We start from the raw sequence: 22,497 nt of genomic DNA on the forward strand, positions 1-22,497 counted from the left end.
TCGCGTGATTCGTCGGTTCACGGCGCTGCCGGCCAGATTAATTAGCAGCGGGGCTTTTTTTTGGGTTGCTTGACGGGTTCAAAGGAAAGAACAACAGCCCAGCCCAGAATGGGTATGGGTACACCGCGATCGGAGCCTTCAGCCCAGTGTGTTGTGGTCCGACGGTTTCTGGTGTTGGTTGGGCTGCTTCTTCATTCTCCTCTGCGGGCCTGGTGCTTCGAGCTGTGCATGTTTTTGTTTGCAGGGTAAATGCAATCGGAGAACAGCAGGATTTGGTTGGTTGAGCTGAGAGCATCACGTGCGAGTCTATCTACCTACCTGGTTGCCTGCTTGTTCTTCGCCTACGAAGCCACAAGAGATTGCCTGGTAAATTGTTGCTGAATTTACATGTGGACATAGTCACATTCTAAAATACTAAAACCTGTAATTGAATTTGTCTCTTGGCAGCCAACTGCGGCAAGGGAGGTGCAGACGCCCCTCGGCCCTGCGGCGGTCCAATCCATCGATGACGCACAGCCTATCATGGTCCGCAACCCCCCGTGTTTCTTTGATCCTCCTCCATGGCATTTCAGCTTTCGTAGTCATACCATATCTATTTGGCCTAACTCGATCCACCATCCATGCTTCTCTTCTGTTTCATCAGATTGTCCCTATCCTCCGAGCAGGCCTCGCTTTCGCAGAGCAAGTGACATCCATTCTGCCGTCCGCAAGGATTTTTCATCCAGGTCAGCAAGATTTTTTCTGTTCTTTATTTTTTTTTGCCAATGCCAAATCATCCATTGTAGTATCCAAGTAGCTAGTCAAATTTCGTGTATGATCCTGCATGTGTTTTGCTTAGACCTCAGAGCATCCTTCAAAACCGCCACGATCAGCAGATGCAGTCGTGCAGAGTTGCAGACACAGTAATGCTAAATCCAAAGTTCTGGTCTTTTTCAGTCGTCAAAAATTTACATTAAGATGTACCTTACTTATTTCGATCTCCTCTTTACAAGCAAATAAAGTTCATACGTTTTCATCTTCCTGTATCATTATTTACTAATGGAGTAGTATCTTGTTGACTCATCCTATTTTTTTTAGGGAAGACTCATCTTGTTTTAATTTATATTAATGAAGGGATGAGCAGGAATGAGGAAACGCTGCTGCCAGCAATTTACCTGAACAAGTAGGTGACTACCAAAATGCTTTAATTTCCATGCAACACTACTTGTAACATCTGTCCCTGAAAAATCAAGTTTTGATGCTCAACTGTTGTAGGAGTCATTCATTTATGCCTTTTGTTTCCCCTTACATGGACGCAGGCTGCCTGCCAAATTCCCAGGTGGATGCCACATCTTCCTCATGGATCCAATGCTTGCAACCGGTATAGTTTTTTATCTTCCTTATCGCAGCATTGCACAATGCTAGAACTTTTCTCTCTTGTTACGTTAATAATAGTTCATTTTTACCTTATTCCTACATCCATAGAGATTAACTTCAGAAAAAAAGAATTGCAAATTTCTATTTCTTATGCTATTAGTATATATCAGCTCTGGTGGATACTAGCAATGAGATCAGAGTGCTATTGTCTTGTGACAATGGTAGAGTTGGTGACCTCCTCTGAATGATATCTCACCTGTACATCAGGTGGAACAATGGCGGCAGCAATCAACCTGATCGAGGATCATGGAGCTAACATCGAGCAGATAGCAGTTGTGAGTTCATTCATTCAACCAACTAGTAAATCCTTCCCTTTGCCAAATGTATAGGAGTATCAGAATACGACATAAGCCATCCTTGCCATTTCAGATATCCGCAATCACTTGCCCTCCTGCCATCGAAAACCTCAGGCAATTATTCCCAGTTCCCAGGGTACGTTACCAATACAAAAACACCAGTACTACATCCCAACATTGCTTACTGGCACTGCTTCCAGTATTGCCTCAAATTAAGCTAACCTTGGAGCTACTATTTTTTTTCTCAGGATTCACGTGTATGTCGCTGCAGGTTGATCATGTCCTGAATGAGAAAGGGTAGCTTCGAGATATCGCACAGATATATTCGTATATGGAACTAAATTCTAATCAAATGCTGACTCGCAGATTTATGTCTTTGGGTGTTGATGCTTCAGGTCCATGATCCCAGGCCTTGGAGATGCTGGAGACCGAAGCTATGGGACCTAGCTAATGATCTAGAGCTCGAGAGATGCAGCTGGGCCTGGGCGCCTGGCTGGCTTATTCAGAATTGAAGCAGAGCAAGAATGTAGCCATGGGGGTAGCCTGAGAAGGGCATCTGCTCGTTGTAAAAGGCACCAGCTTGACTTTGTGGCATGGCACCGCAAATGATATGAGATGCTCACAGTGGGAGAATTTAAATAAATTGTTGCTATCATATGCAAAAAGCAAAAATTAGGTCCCATTTGGTAGGCTTCTCAAAGTGCTTCTCCAACAGCTTTTGGTGAAGCCCTACCAAAGGGCCAATTTCAAAACGGCTTCACCACCAAAGCCAGGGAGAAGCCGCAAAACGGCTTACACTAGAGAGAAGAAGCCGAAAAAAGTGGCTTCACCGGCTTCTCTCTCTCCAAGCATTAAGTGATCATAAAATTACATATATTGCCATTGAGAAGCCATTTTACTAAACGTTTTGCAAAATGGCTTCAGCTTCACTAAAAAAGCACTCTACCGAAGGAGCCGAAGCCGAAGCCATTTTATGAGAAGTCGAGACCTTAGTATCCTGCTATGTATATCAGACTATCAATACAGTCGTCAGTTGAATGAAGGTGATAAGAAAAGTAGCCGCGAGATAAAGTTGCGTACGAGTGTGCAATGATTGGCCGTGCCTTTTTCGTGTTAGGCGCTTAAAGGAAGTAGGCCCTTGTTTACTTTGCGAATTTGGGAGGTGCCAAATTACTGTAGCAACACTGTAGCATTTCGTTTGTATATGTGAATTATTGTCCAAATATTGACTAATTAGGCTCAAAAGATTCGTCTCGCAAAGTACAATAAAACTGTGCAATTAGTTTTTGATTTCGTCTACATTTAGTACTTCATGCATGTACCGCAAGTTTGATGTGATGGGGAATCTTCTTTTTGCATAGTGCCAAAGTTGGGAGTTTGGTAGGAAGTGAACAAGGGCTAGAAATTGTCCAGATGAGGATCTTGGAACTGAAAATCTAAAGGGAAAAATAAACCGACGCGAAAAAAAAAGAAATGGAGAAACGACAAAAATCTCATGGGAGATTGAAGGATGGTGCTCCCTGTTTGCTTGGCGGAGAACAAAGCTCCTCATGGCACACACCAAAACCGAGCATTGGCGTTGCTCGGCATCTTGCCTGAACACAACCTTGACGCAGTTCGCGGCTGCCCCCCTGTTGCCGTAGCTGGAGGGTAGCGATGGCAGGAGGACGAGACGGACAAGAACATGGAGGCGGCGACCTGCGGGTGCGGACTGGTCGAGGAGGCTGGGCTCGAGGCGATGAGGTCACTCGCGAGCGTCGGCAACCAGCAGACCGGTGACGGGAAGGACGGCGCGGGGACGTGAGGATGCGACCCATCCCCGAGCCACGCTGGCCGCGGACGCGCCCCGGCACGCCACACGCGGATCCGGTGGCCGCGGCAGCATCCCGGCCTCCCGCCTACGCCAGGGCCGCTGCCCCGCGCCGCTTTGCCGCAGCCGCACCCTGGCCCCACCCGCCCCGCACGTCGTCCGCCGCCGTCGCGCGCGAGGACGTGCTGCGCCACGGCCTGGAGGCAGCCTTGCGCTGAATCCGTGCCGCCGGCGTCAGCCCAGCCCGACGCGGCGCTGGATCTGGGCCTCGTGGGGATGAGAGAGAGGGGAGAAGAGGAGAGATGGAGGAGGAGCTACCGGTGGCGGGCGACCAGCGGGGCGGCGGGACGAGGCGATCGGGCCCGGCGTGGGTGTGGGCGCGAGCTGCCCTGACTCGGCGCGGCAAACGGGACGGCAAGGGAAGGCGGCCTGCACAGGGGCAGGCACGGGGGGCAAGCGGCATGCGGCACACCCGCGGCGACCGCCGCCTCACCCCGCACAGCGCCCGCTGCAGCGGCCGTGGCGATGTATCCGGTGGAGATTCTTTCGCAGTGGAGAAGAAACGGAAGAGCTCGAGAGGCTATAAGGATGTATGGAAATTCGAATTATTCGTATTCCTGTCTAAAATGTTAATATGGATATCCGTAAATACGTATTTGATTTTAATATGAATCGTATCTGTCTAAAATGTTAATATGGATATCCGTAAATACGTATTCAATTTTAATATGAATGTCAAATGGATATATCCGAATTCGATTTCAATATTTTTCTCTATCCGATTAAAGATTCGTATTCGATAAAAATGTGAAATATCCAACACTATCCGTATCCGCGAAGAGTAAAGTACCCCCATGAAATCATCTAAAACTTATTTCTATGACTAATTACTGATGATAAATGATGTTAACTTTAATATTACTAATAAAGTAATTGTGTACACCATTTCAAGTATTAAAAGGTTATCTATTTGACAAATGACTAATTATGTTAGTCTAATATTACTAGTGATATATAGTGAATAATGATAATGTTTAGCTAATTTTAATGTGGCTAATCATATTAATTTTAAATACATTATCCTATTTTATTTCATGAATAAATTATATTTATATGTATTACTGTAGTTATTTTCTTATTAAATAATTTATATATTTATGGAATTATTTATTTAAATGATATTCATTTGATATATATTTAATAATTGAAATATTTATTAATAAATATATTATTTTTAATAAGCTATCTATTGTGTGCTATCCTCATAATTTTATAAAACCATCGAAAAAACAAATTGATACTCGATATGACGCTATGTTCCAACTTCCAAGTTGAGTAAGTATCCGAATGTGAATTTAGATTCGAACTATTCGTTTTGTATTCGTATATGATATGATTCATATCCAAATTCAAATTAAAATATGGTAAATAGTGCTATCCGAATTCGATTCCATGCGTATTCGATCCGAATCCGTCCCTACTTCCAGTGCGATGAGGACACGTAGATCTAGGACCTCGGGTTTGATTTCCTAGAAACACGAGGGCTTAAACAAAAAATATCCGCGCCCGCTGCTGGGTAGCTAGCCGTCGGATCGCGATCGGACGGCGGGAATTGTTTTTACTGGTGTGGCCAGCCTGCCTGCGCGCCGACGGCACCACGAATCATAAGGAGAGATTATGCTTGTATTGGATTCGTCAAACTCATGCATATGTGCTGTATAGTTAAAAGACTCAAGGTCTGCAACAACATTGTTTTGTGCTCTCATGCTCTCAATGGTAAATACTCAAAAGGGTCATGGAATCTACAATGACCTTGTTTCGATATCCTCATGGTCAAAGTCTGATCTGGACGTGAGAACCAAGCAAAAGCGTTAATGTTTAGGGAAGGTGTGGTTGTAAGCTTGCCCCCTACGGACTACAATACAAGTTTCGCACTCTATGCTTGTCCTAAAGAATTTATTATTTTCTGTTAGTAGTAGGCAGCAAGCTCATTGATATTGAGGTGCCAATGGCTTCATCGATGGATGTGTACTCTTAGGCCTTCTTCAACAATACTATATAAGTTAGCTCATAGAAATCCACCTTATCATTTTGCTTCCATGGAAGAGAGAGAATGTGAGGAGAGAAAGTGTGTCATCTCTTCTTCAAGAGATAGCTCATAGAAAGAATTGGACTTCATGTTTTATTAATGTGAAAGAGATTGTGGGATCTCATATGTTTTGAACAATGTGCTATAAGATAGATCATTGGAGAAGTAATATCTTTGCTATCTTGAGGTGGATATGTTTAGAGCTTGTGCATTAACTCAACCATTGGAGAAGGTCTTATACGAGCATGCATATGCAGAGAGATGAAATAATTTTAATCCGGGTGCATGATGGTTCAAGTTGGAAGTTGGGGCAGGCCAAGCTATTATCGATCATTAACAAGATTCTCTCCAAAAAGGCGGCACAGATCTCTATAAGTGTATTAGCTCTTGTTAGGACATGTACAACGGTATAGAAGATCACTGCCTGCGAATATTTACCACGTCACACACAGACAATAAAAGATAGTTTACACAGGACCTGTTCGCTCCAGCTTATAAGCCGGCTGAAAAGCTGAAACGGCTGATTTGTTATGAGAGGAAAACACTGTTTGGTGGCTGATAAGCCGACTGAATAAGCTGAAGCGAACAGGCCGACAGTAATTTGTGGTCTGTAAACTATTTAATTCATGCATAGATCCATAAATCATGATGATCAAGTAGAATCATGATCTTTGTATACCATATTGTTGCTTATTTGACGAAATACATTGTGTATACCATTGAGAGAGTACACCTTATTCAGAAGGGCTGCAACGTAACTTTTTGTTTTTATTTATGCCCTTTTTCCTTACTACAAGAACTCCCCGTGATTTCTAACTCTACTAACGCTTATTTTGTAAAATGGCAAAGATATTTTGTCGAACTTCCTCATCTCTCCCGTTGACTACTCGTATCGAAACTCTCTCTCTCTCTCTCCTCGATCTCTCGATCTGGCGATGCTGCCAGCGGCGAGGCACTCCGGCAGGTTCCAGCGGATCGTCATGGGCGGCACGGTGTCCGGCAGCCAGCGCGGCTCGGCTTGAGCAGCGTAGCGCGGTGGCGGCAGCGTCCGGCGTGGCTTGGGCATCGGGAGGCGCGGCGGGCCGGCGGGCTGGTGGCGCGGAGCAAGCGGCCAGCGCCCACGACGAGCACGCAGCGGTAGGCTACTCCGCCTTTGCTGATTTTCCCCGCCAAAAGAAGCATAGCCGCAGTAGATCACAGATCAGGCAGCGCTGTTGCCGGGACGAGAGGATGCATATTGCTTCTCGGAGCAGGAGCGCCTGCATGCGGCATGCCGTCGTCTCACCAGACGACGATTCCCTTCTCCCTCTTCATTAATCAGTGTTCATGTTGATTTGCTTATGTAGAGCTATAAAGATGGCATCATCTCTGGGTTGTACATGGATTCACGCACACTAGTTTACTTTTTTATGGCAGGGTAGTAATATCAAAGACGGAAGTGAGAGAGAAGGAAGAGGAGTTACCGTTGTTTTCTCTGATTGGTGGGCCCGTCATGGCTCGCTAGGACGCGCTCGCGTGCAAACTTGTTCACTGCACACGATCTGTCACCAGTGCTGCTTCTCGTTTCAGGTACGACCTTAATCTTGCGCCTATTGTACCCCTACTCACTCTTGGGGGGGGGGGGGGGGGTGCTTACTGGTAATAAGCTTCTCTTCATCTGATCCGTATGTGGTAACATGTTGATAGAATGCTATTCTTCTGTTTTCCCAGCAGATCAGCATATCTCTCCTCATTTGCTCATTAATTTGTACCAGCACAAAAGAACAAGCTACAGGGCACAAGTATGGAAGAACCAGTGGAGCTAACGTTTCAGGATTTACGAGAAATTACAGATGATTTCTCGGAGGAGCGGATAGTTGGGGCAGGAGGATTTGGAATAGTTTACAAGGTATGGTCTGGGCCTGCTTGTGAATAAATCTGATCTGAGACATTGAGACAGCATACCTTTCTGCCTCACTAGATATTGCTATGCAAAGTGGGCGACATACATACTTACTGCTAAACTTTTTGCCGCACCTTATCAAATGTGGTAATACTATGCAATAACAAGCAAAACAAAGCCAGGACGATTGTTATATTTTTCTGCTTATCAAATATAATTTAAAAATCAGTATGTATAAATATGCTGAACTTACATTATTGAGTGGATATCACGTTTCTCTTACAGGGAGTGACTAAACATGGAGTGGATGTTGCTGTAAAGATACTTCGTCGTGGCAGTAATCCAGATCTTGACTTCAAGCAGTTTCAAAACGAGTTTTATAACCTCATGAAGGTCAAGCATGAAAATATTGTACAATTTCTTGGTTATTGCTATGATATAGAGACAACACGTAGCGAATGCAATGGAATAATAGTGCGTATTGAGGAGATACATGGGGCACTCTGCTTTGAGTATATGCACAATGGGAGCCTTAAAAATCATCTTTCTGGTATGCTTCTTCTCCATTTTCATTGACATGGAAAGAAATGTTCCTGCATGTTTCCATTCAGTTGATTGACAATCCTTCTGTTTGCTACTGCAGATGAGTCTTCCAGACTTGACTGGCATACACGGTACAAAATTATTAAAGGAACATGTGAAGGTTTAAGATATATTCATCAGACAGAATCTCTTCTACACCTAGACCTAAAACCTGACAACATATTACTAGATCAGGACATGGTGCCAAAGATTGCGGACTTTGGTTTATCCAAGATCTTTGGTGATGATCTAACAAGGACAACAAAAAGTCCTTTAGGAACACCGTAAGTCGAGTGCATCATGTGAATACATCTTTTTCTAATCACAGAATTGTTCATGTATTACAATTGAATTCTTCGCATGTGATGCATTGCAGTGGATTCCAGCCACCAGAATTCATCGACAAAGGAGAAATCTCAGAAAAGTTCGACATATTCAGCTTGGGTGTCATAATAATAAAGATAGTGTCAGGACCAGAAGGCTACCCCAAATGCCAATACATGCCTTCGGAAGAATTTATTGATCAGGTGAGAAATGACGTTTCTTTCGAATAAGATCAAAATTTTAATAAGATGATATGTCATATTCAAATTTGGATTGTGCTAGAGCCCATCTTGACAGCCCAATTTCTCAGGTCAAAGGAAACTGGAGGAAGAGATGGCAGACAAGCAGTATCGATTCCTTACTTGAATCAGCATGGTGCCGCCAAGTAGAGACATGCACTAAAATAGCATTATTGAACTGCTTGGAGAAAGATAGCCAAAAAAGGCCTCATATTGTCAAGATCATCAATATGTTAAATGAGACAGAAACTAATAATTATGAGGTAATCAATACCATAGCTTTCTTTTATGTGAGAATTTTGTTGTAAAGGCATATAGTGAAATATATAAACTAATTTATACGTGAAAACTGACAAATTGTAGCGGTATATTATTTTTATGACTACAATTTGTTTTGCCATGGCAAATGTTTTAGTGGGCAATATTTTGAAAGTTGGTTGCAATGTGAAAATATCAGCACCATGACTTAATAGTTTGTTCTAATAATTTTTTATTTACCTATTGAGACATTTTCCAGCCAATACTGCATTAAAAAGGGGTATATAAAAACTAATATAATTTAAATATTACACAAACAGTACCTTAAATTTGATAGGAATGCAACTAATTGAATATAAGAATTTAAAGTGTCCAAAATTTATCCTTAAATACAAGTATTCTTGAAATTGAACATGCATAACCCCACAAGTAATTATCAATTGACTTTTGTTGTAACTTGTGAAATATGATTAATTTTGTTGTAACTTGTGCAATGTGATTTGAAGGGAGTACAAGTTTAGGCTACTTCCAATGGGTTTGTATAATGGGTATTAAGCGTGTGCCACATAAGCCCCTCTGTTGATGTGACTAGTAATTAAACAAGAGAAAAATAGAACAAATAAAAAATGATGTAGTAGTTTTCACCAGATCACTGTTCGAAACCAATGGACAATCCATACAATAGTTAATCGATTTCTTAACAACACCATGATATCGCACATTGCAAAGGCTGTGCCATTCTTTCTTCATACAACATGGCATTGTTGGAGAGCGTGATATGATACAATGGATTGAGTAGCCTTGTAAAAGAACTTTCCTATGCATTTTACATGCATGTTGTGTTCTAATAAAAAACAGACGTGCACTAATAAATAAAAAATATATGGATATGCAATGTAAATGTTGTGTTCATAACATGGTTCATTTATGCATTAACTAAATATATGAAAAATAAATAATACTAATGCACAAAAAATCAGCCAATATTATATTATCACTCACACACACATACATGTAAGAATCCATATGCACCGCTCTCTTTTAGCAAATGCAATTTCAAGGCATCTTGCTCATCTATTTATGAACCGGTGATGAAAACTCATCACCACATGTTTGATTTAAACAGGCGGTGAAAGGGAGTATGAAAAAATGATTTCGATTGGGAAAAGGTATATTTTTCATCCCTCAAGTATTGTAAAAGTGTGGCATTCATCCCTCATATTTTATTTATGCAAATCAACATGTGCATTTATCATCCCCACCTTAGTTTAAAATTGGTTTAGTGTTATATAACACCGGTTTAGGCCATGTAATCATCTTACTAACTACTGCTTAGCCACATCTAATGTTGAGTCAATCGCTATAATAGTTGTCGAACCAGTTTCGTTAATTTTTCTGTTACAATTATGGGATAGACAATTTAGAGGATTTATTTTTTGGGGGGCATTTATATCTTCGACTCAACATATTACATTACTAAGCAGGGATTACTTGGACGATTATGTGGCATAAACCACACGCCATTAGATATCACTAAACCATTGTTAAACTAAGGTGTGGATGATAAATGCATGGTTTAATTAGTTAAGGGGTTGATTTGCACCAAATGGAGCATGAGGGGTGAATGTCTCACTTTTCCAATACTTGAGGGATGAAAAATACACTTTTTCCTTTCTATAGTAATGATATTTTTTCGATAAATTATAAAGTCAGTTACGCATGGCTCGCAACGCCTTGGGAGATACTAGAGCAGGCCCCGTGCGTGGAACCATGACGGGTCGTCGACTGAAGGTGGAAGCAGACCTCTCAGCCAGCGGCCGTACACACGAGTATGCATGGCAACGCACTTCCTGCTGGCACCTGCTAGCTGTCTTCTTGGTTGTCCTGTGACTGCCCTTTGTTATCGTTGCTCCGGCCCTTGCAAGGAAGGCCAGCCATGTATGTGTCTGACCAGTGACCAAGTGTTGCCGCTTGGGCAAACCATTCATCGTCCTTGGCTGCCGGGTTCCATAGTTCCATCCCAGTTCTGTGTAGTAGGTGCAGGGGTTGAGACTTGAGAGGACGTTTTGGTCACTCATTACATGTGCAAACTGAGCAGTTTTCATTTTCCGTTTGGAAAAGCATGTATTAATATTCTCGCACGGTTTGTGAGAGCAATAGTAGACGTCGATTGGTTATTTGCAGTTACTTGTGGTTACACTGATGTAAATCATCAGTGTTTGGAAAAAATATGAGCAGTTATGCTGCTATCAGACTGATTATTTTGCATTGTTGTCGATGTGACTATATAACAGGTCTTCGTTTGTTGTCAACATTACAGGAGAGACAGATTTTTCAGCCTCCCGAGAATGGACACAAAACTGTGTGCGGGACGACAAGGCATAATAAGATGGAGCTGATAGAGGAACATAAAGTGATCACTGATGTTGGGGAAGATCTAATTGTAGGCAGGGGCGAAGAGGAAAATAAAATAGTGGCTTCTTTACTTGAGAGCATCAAGTCAGCGAAGATCGTCATCCTTCCTATATATGGTATTGGAGGAATTGGCAAGACAACCTTTGCGAAACTAATTTACAATCATACAAATTTCAAATATTACTCTCACGTCTGGGTCTATGTGTCCCAGAGATTTGACTTAAAGGAAATTGGTAAATCTATAGATTCACAGCTATCTGGGGAGGAGAACCAAGCTAATGAGCAGCTAATAAGTAAGGAAATTCTGATTGTCTTAGATGATTTTTGGGAGGATAATCCAATTAAAATAGAGGAGTTGAAGGATATGCTATATCGTGGTGATAGCATTAAAACAGTCATTGTTTTAGTAACTACACGGAGTGCAGACATTGCCCAGAAAATTTGCAGAAACATTGAACCATATCAGATAGAGTCCTTGACAGATGAAATGTGCTGGGATATAATTAAAGAGAAAAGTGGTTTGAAGGGTGTACATGGCAAAGAAAATGAAAATTTGGTGGATATAGGAAAAAAGATTGCCCAGAAGTGTGGAGGTGTGGCCTTAGCAGCTCAAACTCTTGGATTCATGTTGCGGTCCATCAAACACGATGAATGGATCACAGTGAAAAACAGTGATATCTGGAATGAAACTATTTCAGAGGATACCTCTTTGCCGCAACATGTTCTTGCATCCTTGAAATTAAGTTATGCTTTCAGTATGGATGACTTCTTGAAGAAATGTTTTACCTATTGTGCAATCTTCCCAAAGGGTCACCGGATAGTTAAATATGATCTAATCTACCAATGGATTTCTCTAGGTTTCATTATGCCTACGAAAATATTGTCCACCTTGCAGCTCTGTGAGAAGTATATTGTGCGCCTGCTGGGACTGACTTTCCTTCAACATTCAACATCAGCAAAGGTGAGTTATCTATGGCTACTATTACAGGCTTTTTCATGTTATCTCCTTGTAACAATTGATATGTAACTTATGTAATACGCATTTTAACAATAGAGTAGGCCAACATGAACTAACAACGTAGCAGGAGTTCAGATTGGCAAAACAAAATGTGAACAGCATTTGTTTCCGATAAATACTCCCCCTTATTACAGTACGCTTAAACCACAGCGAAGCTTTTACATATGCATCTTTTAGCCATTTCCTGCTCTTCGAAGTCAGTGCTGGAAGAGGAAAATACGTGGAATCACTTTGTTTTGAATTGAGAATTCAATGTGAAAGCACTGTATATGTGATCCTTTTATTTTAAACATTGTGGATGAACCACGTGGCACACTACTACAAAGACCATCATCTGTGCCCGCGCTTAACCATCATTCGTACCAGTTTCTAGAGCCTGCACTACAAGAATGGCATGGATGAGGATCTTTGTCCATGCCAAGTAAAAAGGTGGAACGGATAGTTATTGATACCGGACCCTTATAAGGAGCTAGCACGGATACTCAATATATCATCGTCCTTGTTTTAGCGCTGGTAGGAATATGATTATATTGCTTCGGTTGTTTTTTAGGGACCGGTAAGAATATTAGCATATCCTTACTGGTGCTGATCTACGAGACGACAATATTATTGTTGGTTGGTCCAAAAAAATACAAATTTTAGATTCTTTCATATTATCAAACACTAAATATTAGTACCTGTTTGGTTCTTCAACATCCACAGCACGAAATTTAAACTAACATCAAATTAACTATAACAACATATGTGCACGGCCAGCCTCAAGAAGCTGAGATTAGGCCTCACTGGTGACAAGCTTCTTGACGCGGTGGAATATCTCATTATCTCATACTCGTTCCACCACACCCAGGAGTGGCCATGGAACCTGGCCGTGTCCTCAGGCAAAGGAAGCTTGACATAGAAGACATGGCCATGATCATCATCGGGCACTATCTTGCAATTGTAGTTCCCCATCACCTGAGCAACGCAGACGCTTGAGGTGATGAAGGGCTCGAAGTGGTTCCTTGTCATGTAGGCGATTACGATGAGATTTTGACCTCCATCCCACACCCGAAGCTACTGGAGCACGCGGCGAGAGACAATCATCTCCTCAACTGGTGCCATCGCCGCCATTCTCTGCCTCTCCTGCAGCATTGGATCATCATAAGGTCAATAATAAAATCAGAAAAACATGGAGCAGATGATCGGCATAAGAACAAGCTGATAATAGGCAACACCTATGGCGATGATTGATGATGCTGCAGATGAACAAACTAGTAGTGCAAGTGCCAAGATTAAGGCTGGATGAGTACACAGCAGTAGCTATATATGCGGCAACAAACTTGCAGTGCAAGATGAAAGCCTTCAACCTTCCGGGTTCATGAATTCACACTGCACACGCTCCGAGAGAAGCTGATGAGTTATTCCTCTTTGTCCACTAACACTCGTATCGGTCAAAATTCACACCACTACATTAAATAACTATTCTAATCGGTTTAATTCTAAGCCGGCTAGAATATACAAATATATGTGCTGGTGCTAAATTCCACCGGCATGTTTGTGTAATAAAAAGAAAAAAAGTAAAGCAAATAGAATACGTGCAAATTAATTATTTACATAAATTGCAACCAGTTCATTACAAATAAGTACATATATAAAATTTAATTAAATACAACTGATCAATACATCTGCCTAGGATGTCCGGCTAACTCATGGTCACTGTCATGGATTCGGAGTTTCTTCATCCGCGTGAAAGCAACGAACTCCTTGTAGAAACACCAGGCGTGACCATGCAGTTTGTTGACGTCCGTAGAAAATGGAAGTAAGGTGATGTAGGTGTCGGCGATGGCTGCTCCCCCATTGTCATCGTCCTTTGTGATCTTCCAGTCCTTGTATGTGCCCAGGCACGTGCTGATGCACATGCTTGCGGTGACCAAAGGATCGAAGTGATGCTTCAACACGTTGGCAACCACGACGTGATCCTGATCACCATCCCAGAGGTACGTCAAAATGCTACAGGACGCGGCGGGAGATGAACATCTCCGCGATAGGCTGGTGGCGGTATCCTTTGGCGCGCCATTGCTTTGATCTTCTTGAAAGAGGGGTAAGTAGAAATGCAGAGATGGAGAGAGAGACTTTTGGAGTGTGAGTAGATCGTGCAGGTACTTGGAGTGGTTGGGCCTTTAAATATACAGGGTGGAAGGATATGAAGGGCTTGAATTTCTTGATTTCACACGCCATCGTCAAAGAGACCACAGTGGTTCAACTCTTCTCTCTCAACTTCACACCCCGCCATCAAAAGATACCTCTTCAACTCCTCTCTCGACTATCGCGCGTGTAACCATTCAAATTCGTCCCAATCGGTCAAAATTCAAACCGCTATATTAAATAACTATTCTAATCGGTTGATTTTCAAACCGGCTAAAATATTGAAATATATCTGTCGGTGCGTATTGGCATTGGTGCGTTTAAGTAAACTGCCGGCATGAAACAACACCGGCAAGTTTATATCTTTATTTGTGTCGGTTCTTGTTTGCGCCGGTGCGAATAGACTAAATGCTATACATTTTAAGTAGTGTTGAGGAACCTTACACTATGTACTTTTGATGCAGACTTATGGAACGTATGGTGAACATGACACCTTCTTCACTATGCACGACCTGGTGCATGACTTGGCAGTTTCAGTCCTTGGTGACAGAATTCTATATCAGAGCAAACAAGGCAACGATGGGGGGAGCATCTGCCGCTATGCATTGCTCCATGACAGTAGCAAGCCACTAGAGTCATGGACGACTTTTCCTGACAGGCTATGGGCACTGCATTTTCTGAACTGTCAGTGGATCGATGTACATGGTGCTGCATTTGAACTTGGTGAGTCCTTGCGAGTGTTGGATTTAAGCGAGTGCTCGATACAGAAGTTGCCAGATTCTATTGGTCTACTGAAGAGGTTGAGGTATCTTAATGCTCCAAGGATCCGGGAACAGATGCTTCCAGAATGCATCACTAAGCTCTCGAAGTTGATGTATCTCAGTCTTCGCGGATCTTGTTACATCCTAGAACTACCAGAGTCGATTGGGGAAATGGAAGGTCTGGTGCATCTTGATTTATCAGGTTGCTTGGGAATAAAAACACTGCCAGCATCATTTGGTAATCTTACAAGTTTGGAGCATGTGGATTTTGCAAATTGCAAAAATGTCACAGGAGTATCAAAATGCCTGGCTAGCTTTACAAAACTGCAACATTTGAACTTATCAAACTGTGAAAGTATTGGAGACTTACCAAGAGCATTTGGCAGCCTCACAGAATTGCAATACTTGAACTTATCAGACAGCTCATACCTTTCTGGAAGAAAACTTACTATGCCAGAGTACCTGGGCTCACTCACCAAACTCAAATATCTAAACCTGTCTTCAAGTAATATCTATGTAAACCTGTCCCCAGGCAATCAACAGCATCAGCTCGCCTGAAGCTTTTGGTAGCCTCACTGAACTCAAGTATTTGAACTTGTCACATCACCGTTTTATGGGAAAATTGCTACCATCGTTTGGGAATCTTTGTAACTTGGTGCATCTTGACTTATCATACTGTTATCCTGTTCGAGGTCTTCCAGGAGCTTTGAATGGGCTTACCAAGCTCCAATATTTGGATTTATACAAGTGCTCCGGTTTTGATGCCATGGAATGGCTACAAGACGCTTTTGGTAATCTCAGTGAACTTCAACATTTAAATTTAGGCTGCTGCATCGGAAAAGTATCTTATCATCCAGACAAAATAAATGCTCTCCTGGGGTGGATCTGTAATCTTACCAATCTAGAGTACCTGAGTCTTCGTGAGAATGATACCATTTATAGCATACCTGAAACTCTTGCTAACCTGAGGAAGTTACATACACTGGACCTTTCGTTTTGCAGTAGCCTGCAGAGGCTGCCGGCAAGTATATCTGAAATTGAAAGCTTGAGGTTTCTATATACTATGGAATGTTGGAAGTTGGATAGGTCCACCCTGCCTAGTCAATGCACGAGCAGCTCAAGAATTCCACCGCATTTTGTGGCCCATACTGGTGATGGTGAATCTAGCAGCTATGTTTTTCAGTACGAGGATGGAAATCCTGCTTGGCTAAAGATAAGTAGGCTTGAAAATGTGAAGTCGGCAGGAGAGGCACGTACAATAAAGCCCTTAGAGAAGACACATATTACACAATTAGCATTAGAATGGACTAGAGATGCAAAGAGATTAGTGGAAGACGCAGAAGTTCTGAGGGAACTAGAGCCACCGCGCAGGATTTCAATGTTCCGCCTACATGGTTATAATAGCGTCAGCTTTCCATCCTGGGTGATGCACTTTGGTGCTTATTTACCTCATCTGACATTTTTTGAGATGCGGGACTTGCCCAATTGCAACAGCCTACCACCACTTGGTCAGTTACCAAACCTCGAGGATCTGGACATCGGAGGAATGGACAGCATTAAGGAGATTGGCGCGGACCTGTACGGGGGACCAAGAGCATTTCCTCGACTCGAGCACTTTCGCATACATGGTATGAAATGGCTGGAAGTGTGGAACACGGTCAACTCCGTGTTCCCCTGCCTCAGTTACGTATCGATTATTGATTGCCCAAGATTGAGGTTCAAAGGACGCCCGCCACGAAGTATGCACGACAACTTGGAGTTGTCTATACGCCGTAGTGATGAAGTAATGTTGTCGTCATGGGTGAACATAGGCCACGCTACTGATTCCACAGTCAAAAATCTTAAGGTGATTAGCTGTTTGCTGCCTCTATATCAGTGGAGATTGCTTCGCCACCTCCCTTGCCTCCAGGTTTTAATGATTGAGAACTGCAGTGTGATCTCACATGACGCTCACCGGATTTTCTTTGCCATCCCACCTCTCTCACGTCTCTCAGCTCTCACAGTCAGGCCCGGCCCTGAGGGGTTCGAGCTGTGCGGCCAATCTGAGGACTGCAGATCGATAAGATTGATGTCCTTTGTGCCAGAGAACCTGTTCAAAATTTCAGGTGGAGCCAGCTCTACGTGACTTTGGGCCAGTTCCATATGAGTTGGGGTGTCCTTCAGTTCAAGAAAAGGGCCAGTTCTATATGAGTTGGAGCTGTCTGATTGGCTGGGATGGTGTCCTCAGTTCCAGAAAAGAAAAGTTTAGAGTAGATTGTCATTCTTGCCCTTGGTTCGAAAATACATTGTTCTTTGATAAAATAAATGACTTGAACTAATTCTCACAAATACGAAATGAAAGTACATGCAGTGAAGTCCAAAATAATAATAAATTACATGTCATTTGCTTAGAACTAAAATTACAAAGTAAGTTCATAGTTATAAAATAAGGTCGTTACAATAATCATCGCGCTAGTTCCATATCGTTACGAGGAGGTTCATATTGGGTGGTTTTGGAGCTGCAAAAGAGGTGCTCCAAAAATTCATCCACATTTACACTACAGCTCCATGAAGTTGGCAGCTTCATGAAGTTTTAGAACTAGGATGTTTGGTTGGAAAATTAGCTAGAGTTGCTGGAGTTCAGCTCCAGAGCTGTGCCAAACGTGTCCTAAGAAGCAACCGAGATTGGTAGGAGCTACTTACTCCTCGAGCTGATACAACAGTAGCCTTCAGTCAAATAAACAGGGCAAGCAGTTTTATAACCAAACGGTACAAGTGCACAAACCACACAGTTCTTTAGGTTGGATCACTGGGCCTAGGGCCGAAGCCAGGATCTGGCCTTATTGCTTGATGCCTCGAGAGGGAAATGCGGCCCAACCTTAGCAAGCTGAGGGTGCATGTTGTTGTGGGCTTGTGGTCGTAGCTGTCTCGCTCGCTCCTGCTGTCCTGCACGACGAAATCCGGTGGAGTGGACCCCGAGTCCTGCACGTTCTCTCTCCATTACATGCGGTGCGGTGCCCAGCAGTGAGGCACTCAGGCCCCGCGTCGTGCGTGCGCCGCTGCATGGCCACCGTGCGCGATCCCGGCAGGTCGCTAGGTCGCAACGCAATGCCGCCGGCCGCCGCCTGGCTGGTAAGCTTTTGTATCTGGGTCGGTCGAACCGTCTGAGTCGTCGCCGCCGCCGTGCGCGTTCGGAACCTCCGGCGAATTGAATTCACGAGGAGCACGCGTGCCCGTTCACGGCGGATACACACGCAGTCACGCACTGTGTTCGTTCTCACCGAACGCGCGCCAAAGTCAGCGCCCACCTGGCGCCGCGACTCGCCGCGCCAGCGTGGCAGGGGGCCGCCGCGCCAGTGCATGTGGCGCGGCAGCATGTTCCTGCCGCGCCAGGCGGTCTGGCGCGGCTAAAAGGGTTAGGCCGCGCAAATAAAATCCCGCTGAGGTTATTTTTAAAAATAAAGAAAAAAAAGGGTTAAAAATAAAAAAAGTTCTTGGTTGGTTGAGCTGAGAACATCACGTGCGAGTATATCTATCTACCTGGTTGTCTGCTTGTTCTTCGCCTACGAAGCCACAAGAGATTGCCTGGTAAATGGTTGCTGAATTTACATGTGGACATAGGTCCCGTTAGGAAACCACCGCTAAAATTTAGCACTTATCACATCGAATGTTTAGATACTAATTAAAAGTATTAAACATAGACTAATTACAAAACTAATTGCACAGATGGAGTCTAATTCGCAAGATGAATCTATTAAGCCTAATTAGTCTATAATTTGACAATGTGGTGCTACAGTAACCATTTGCTAATAATGAATTAATTAGGCTTAATAGATTCGTCTCGCGAATTAGTCCAGAGGTTCTACAATTAGTTTTATAATTAGCTTATATTTAATCTTCCTAATTAGCATCCAAATATCCGATGTGACACTGCTAGTTTAACACCTAGTATCCCAACACCCCATAGTCACATTCTAAAATACTAAAACCTGTAATTGAATTTGTCTCTTGGCAGCCAACTGCGGCGAGGGAGGTGCAGACGCCCCTCGGCCCTGCGGCGGTCCAATCCATCGATGACACACAGCCTATCATGCTCCGCAACCCCCCCGTGTTTCTTTGATCCTCCTCCATGGCATTTCAGCTTTCGTAGTCATACCATATCTATTTGGCCTAACTCGATCCACCATCCATGCTTCTCTTCTGTTTCATCAGATTGTCCCTATCCTCCGAGCAGGCCTCGCTTTCGCAGAGCAAGTGACATCCATTCTGCCGTCCGCAAGGATTTTTCATCCAGGTCAGCAAGATTTTTTCTGTTCTTTATTTTTTTTTGCCCATGCCAAATCATCCATTGTAGTATCCAAGTAGCTAGTCAAATTTCGTGTACGATCCTGCATGTGTTTTGCTTAGACCTCAGAGCATCCTTCAAAACCGCCACGATCAGCAGATGCAGTCGTGCAGAGTTGCAGACACAGTAATGCTAAATCCAAAGTTCTGGTCTTTTTCAGTCGTCAAAAATTTACATTAAGATGTACCTTACTTATTTCGATCTCCTCTTGACAAGCAAATACAGTTCATACGTTTTCATCTTCCTGTATCATTATTTACTAATGGAGTAGTATCTTGTTGACTCATCCTTTTTTTTTAGGGAAGACTCATCTTGTTTTAATTTATATTAATGCAGGGATGAGCAGGAATGAGGAAACGCTGCTGCCATCAATTTACCTGAACAAGTAGGTGACTACCAAAATGCTTTAATTTCCATGCAACACTACTTGTAACATCTGTCCCTGAAAAATCAAGTTTTGATGCTCAACTGTTGTAGGAGTCATTCATTTATGCCTTTTGTTTCCCCTTACATGGACGCAGGCTGCCTGCTAAATTCCCAGATGGATGCCACATCTTCCTCATGGATCCAATGCTTGCAACCGGTATAGTTTTTTATCTTCCTTATCGCAGCATTGCACAATGCTAGAACATTTCTCTCTTGTTGCGTTAATAATAGTTCATTTTTATCTTATTCCTACATCCATAGAGATTAACTTCAGAAAAAAAAAAGAATTGCAAATTTCTATTTCTTACGCTATTAGTATATATCAGCTCTGGTGGATACTAGCAATGAGATCAGAGTGCTATTGTCTTGTGACAATGGTAGAGTTGGTGACCTCCTCTGAATGATATCTCACCTGTACATCAGGTGGAACAATGGCGGCAGCAGTCAACCTGATCGAGGATCATGGAGCTAACATCGAGCAGATAACAGTTGTGAGTTCATTCATTCAACCAACTAGTAAATCCTTCCCTTTGCCAAATGTATAGGAGTATCACATAAGCCATCCTTGCCATTTCAGATATCCGCAATCACTTGCCCTCCTGCCATCGAAAACCTCAGGCAATTATTCCCAGTTCCCAGGGTACGTTACCGATACAAAAACACCAGTACTACATCCCAACATTGCTTACTGGCACTGGTTCCAGTATTGCCTCAAATTAAGCTAACCTTGGAGCTACTATTTTTATTCTCAGGATTTGCGTGTATGTCGCTGCGGTTGATCATGTCCTGAATGAGAAACGGTAGCTTCGAGATATCGCACAGATATATTCGTATATGGAACTAAATTCTAATCAAATGCTGACTCGCAGATTTATGTCTTTGGGTGTTGATGCTTCAGGTTCATGATCCCAGGCCTTGGAGATGCTGGAGACCGAAGCTATGGGACCTAGCTAATGATCTAGAGCTCGAGAGATGCAGCTGGGCCTGGGCGCCTGGCTGGCTTATTCAGAATTGAAGCAGAGCAAGAATGTAGCTTAGCCATGGGGGTAGCCTGAGAAGGGCATCTGCTCGTTGTAAAAGGCACCAGCTTGACTTTGTGGCATGGCACGCAAATGATACGAGATGCTCACAGTGGGAGAATTTAAATAAATTGTTGCTATCATATGCAAGAAGCAAAAATTAGTATCCTGCTATGTATATCAGACTATCAATACAGTCGTCAGTTGAATGAAGGTGATAAGAAAAGTAGCCGCGAGATAAAGTTGCGTACGAGTGTGCAATGATTGGCCGTGCCTTTTTGCGTGTTAGGCGCTTAATGGAAGTAGAAATTGTCCAGATGAGGATCTTGAAACTGAAAATCTAAAGGGAAGAATAAACCGACGCGAAAAAAAGAAGAAATGGAGAAACGACAAAAACTATATTGTCTGAGCCCAGGTTCGAACTGGGGACCTTTAGTGTGTGAGACTAACGTGATAACCAACTACACCACCCAGACCTGTTGTTGGTAGCTTCGACTCAAAATTATATATTTGGTAAACTCGAACCTTCCTCCACAAACGTATCCCACATCGTTTTCACAGCCTCACGGGCGTTGGATATTCTTGGATTTTTTTTTTTTTTTTTTACATTCGGAGGACAGAGACGAGTGCGCGCTCCATCTCCGACTCGGTGGACGCCGTCACGGCAACGCCATTGCGCACCGAGTCTAATCGACCAATCAGTGACCTCGAACATGCACACAGCAAGCAAAGGCCACCAACCAAGCAAGCATCCAACGGAGGGAAGCGAACAATCTAGATTACAACCAAATCAAATCGGAGCAGCGCGTCCGCGAAAAGGGCGATCGATCCTCAAATCTCATGGGCTGGATAAACAAGATTGCATTCAAAGTCTTGATCGATTACAACCACAGACTGACCAGAGGAACAGATCATTCAGTCGCACGCACAATCGCATCATCAGTTGGGACAAGCGAAGCGGAGAGAGGGAAAACACGGATCTCGTTCCGATCGAGTCACGGCGGCGGCCGCCGATCCCTGCCCCGGCTAGCTACCCGGCGTAGATGTGGATCCCGATGGCGATGAGGAAGATGGTGATGAGCGCGAAGTAGAGGATGGCGTGGACGATGATGGCGATGGGGCTGGTGTGCATGCTGCCGAACTCCGCCACCCGCCCGCGCCCCGGCAGCGTGCAGAGCAGCCCCGGCGTGAGCACCACGAACAGCGCCGTCGCCACGATCACGGGGCCCCAGTCCGCCATCGGTCGGTCGACGGCCGCCGGCTGACGGCTGATCCCCTTCCCCTCTCTCCCACCCTCTCGCCGGTCGCCGCTCCCTTCTGCTGCTGCCTCCCGACCAAATCTGCTCGCCTTTTTGGCGTTCTCGAACTCTCTCCCCCTGGCGCAGTGCGCTTGCCAGTGGCAGTCACGCATTTTAGAGGAGGAAGGAAAAGCACGGCGGGGCCCACGCGCACGGCGAGAGCGACGCGGGGGCCCACCAGTCATTGGCACGGGCACGGAGCGTGGTCCAGCCTGC

General features: G+C 43.7%; 4 protein-coding genes and 1 non-coding gene across 12 annotated transcripts; 3 read left to right on the forward strand and 2 right to left on the reverse strand.

The window, feature by feature from the left end:
• Positions 1–64: 64 nt before the first annotated feature.
• On the forward strand, positions 65–2,367 carry LOC117863750 (uracil phosphoribosyltransferase). 6 transcript variants are annotated; one of them, XM_034747580.2, is made up of 9 exons: positions 65–366; positions 448–525; positions 644–725; positions 1,078–1,162; positions 1,299–1,360; positions 1,624–1,691; positions 1,786–1,848; positions 1,961–2,009; positions 2,108–2,367. In XM_034747580.2, the coding sequence occupies exons 1-8, from the start codon at positions 250–252 to the stop codon at positions 1,997–1,999; spliced, it is 594 nt and encodes a 197-aa protein (XP_034603471.1). In that variant the 5' UTR covers positions 65–249; the 3' UTR covers positions 2,000–2,009; positions 2,108–2,367. The 6 variants fall into 6 exon arrangements, with proteins under 6 accessions (XP_034603471.1, XP_034603472.1, XP_034603477.1 ...); XM_034747581.2 differs by having other exon boundaries at positions 1,114–1,162; XM_034747586.2 differs by lacking the exons at positions 1,786–1,848; positions 1,961–2,009; positions 2,108–2,367 and having other exon boundaries at positions 1,255–1,360; positions 1,624–1,659.
• A 4,137-nt stretch (positions 2,368–6,504) lies between these two features.
• LOC117863748 (uncharacterized) lies at positions 6,505–17,156 on the forward strand. 3 transcript variants are annotated; one of them, XM_034747578.2, is made up of 9 exons: positions 6,505–6,748; positions 7,028–7,180; positions 7,322–7,499; positions 7,779–8,043; positions 8,137–8,359; positions 8,452–8,602; positions 8,710–8,901; positions 11,217–12,272; positions 14,918–17,156. In XM_034747578.2, the coding sequence occupies exons 3-9, from the start codon at positions 7,395–7,397 to the stop codon at positions 15,770–15,772; spliced, it is 2,847 nt and encodes a 948-aa protein (XP_034603469.1). In that variant the 5' UTR covers positions 6,505–6,748; positions 7,028–7,180; positions 7,322–7,394; the 3' UTR covers positions 15,773–17,156. The 3 variants fall into 3 exon arrangements, with proteins under 3 accessions (XP_034603469.1, XP_034603468.1, XP_034603470.1); XM_034747577.2 differs by having other exon boundaries at positions 7,325–7,499; XM_034747579.2 differs by having other exon boundaries at positions 7,366–7,499.
• Positions 17,157–18,888: 1,732 nt separating this feature from the next.
• Positions 18,889–21,152, forward strand: LOC117863752 (uracil phosphoribosyltransferase). The gene is made up of 7 exons (XM_072295412.1): positions 18,889–19,487; positions 19,875–19,923; positions 20,060–20,121; positions 20,388–20,455; positions 20,542–20,604; positions 20,717–20,764; positions 20,863–21,152. The coding sequence occupies exons 2-6, from the start codon at positions 19,877–19,879 to the stop codon at positions 20,741–20,743; spliced, it is 267 nt and encodes an 88-aa protein (XP_072151513.1). The 5' UTR covers positions 18,889–19,487; positions 19,875–19,876; the 3' UTR covers positions 20,744–20,764; positions 20,863–21,152.
• Positions 21,153–21,385: 233 nt separating this feature from the next.
• On the reverse strand, positions 21,386–21,459 carry TRNAV-CAC (transfer RNA valine (anticodon CAC)). The gene has a single exon. It is a non-coding gene; the product is annotated as a tRNA-Val (tRNA).
• Positions 21,460–21,829: 370 nt separating this feature from the next.
• Positions 21,830–22,428, reverse strand: LOC117863751 (uncharacterized). Its single transcript, XM_034747588.2, has one exon. The coding sequence runs from the start codon at positions 22,392–22,394 to the stop codon at positions 22,014–22,016; it is 381 nt and encodes a 126-aa protein (XP_034603479.1). The 5' UTR covers positions 22,395–22,428; the 3' UTR covers positions 21,830–22,013.
• Between the last annotated feature and the right edge of the window lie 69 nt (positions 22,429–22,497).

The sequence above is a fragment of the Setaria viridis genome, chromosome 7 (assembly GCF_005286985.2).
Source record: "Setaria viridis chromosome 7, Setaria_viridis_v4.0, whole genome shotgun sequence".
In the NCBI taxonomy this organism is placed as follows: Eukaryota; Viridiplantae; Streptophyta; class Magnoliopsida; order Poales; family Poaceae; genus Setaria; species Setaria viridis.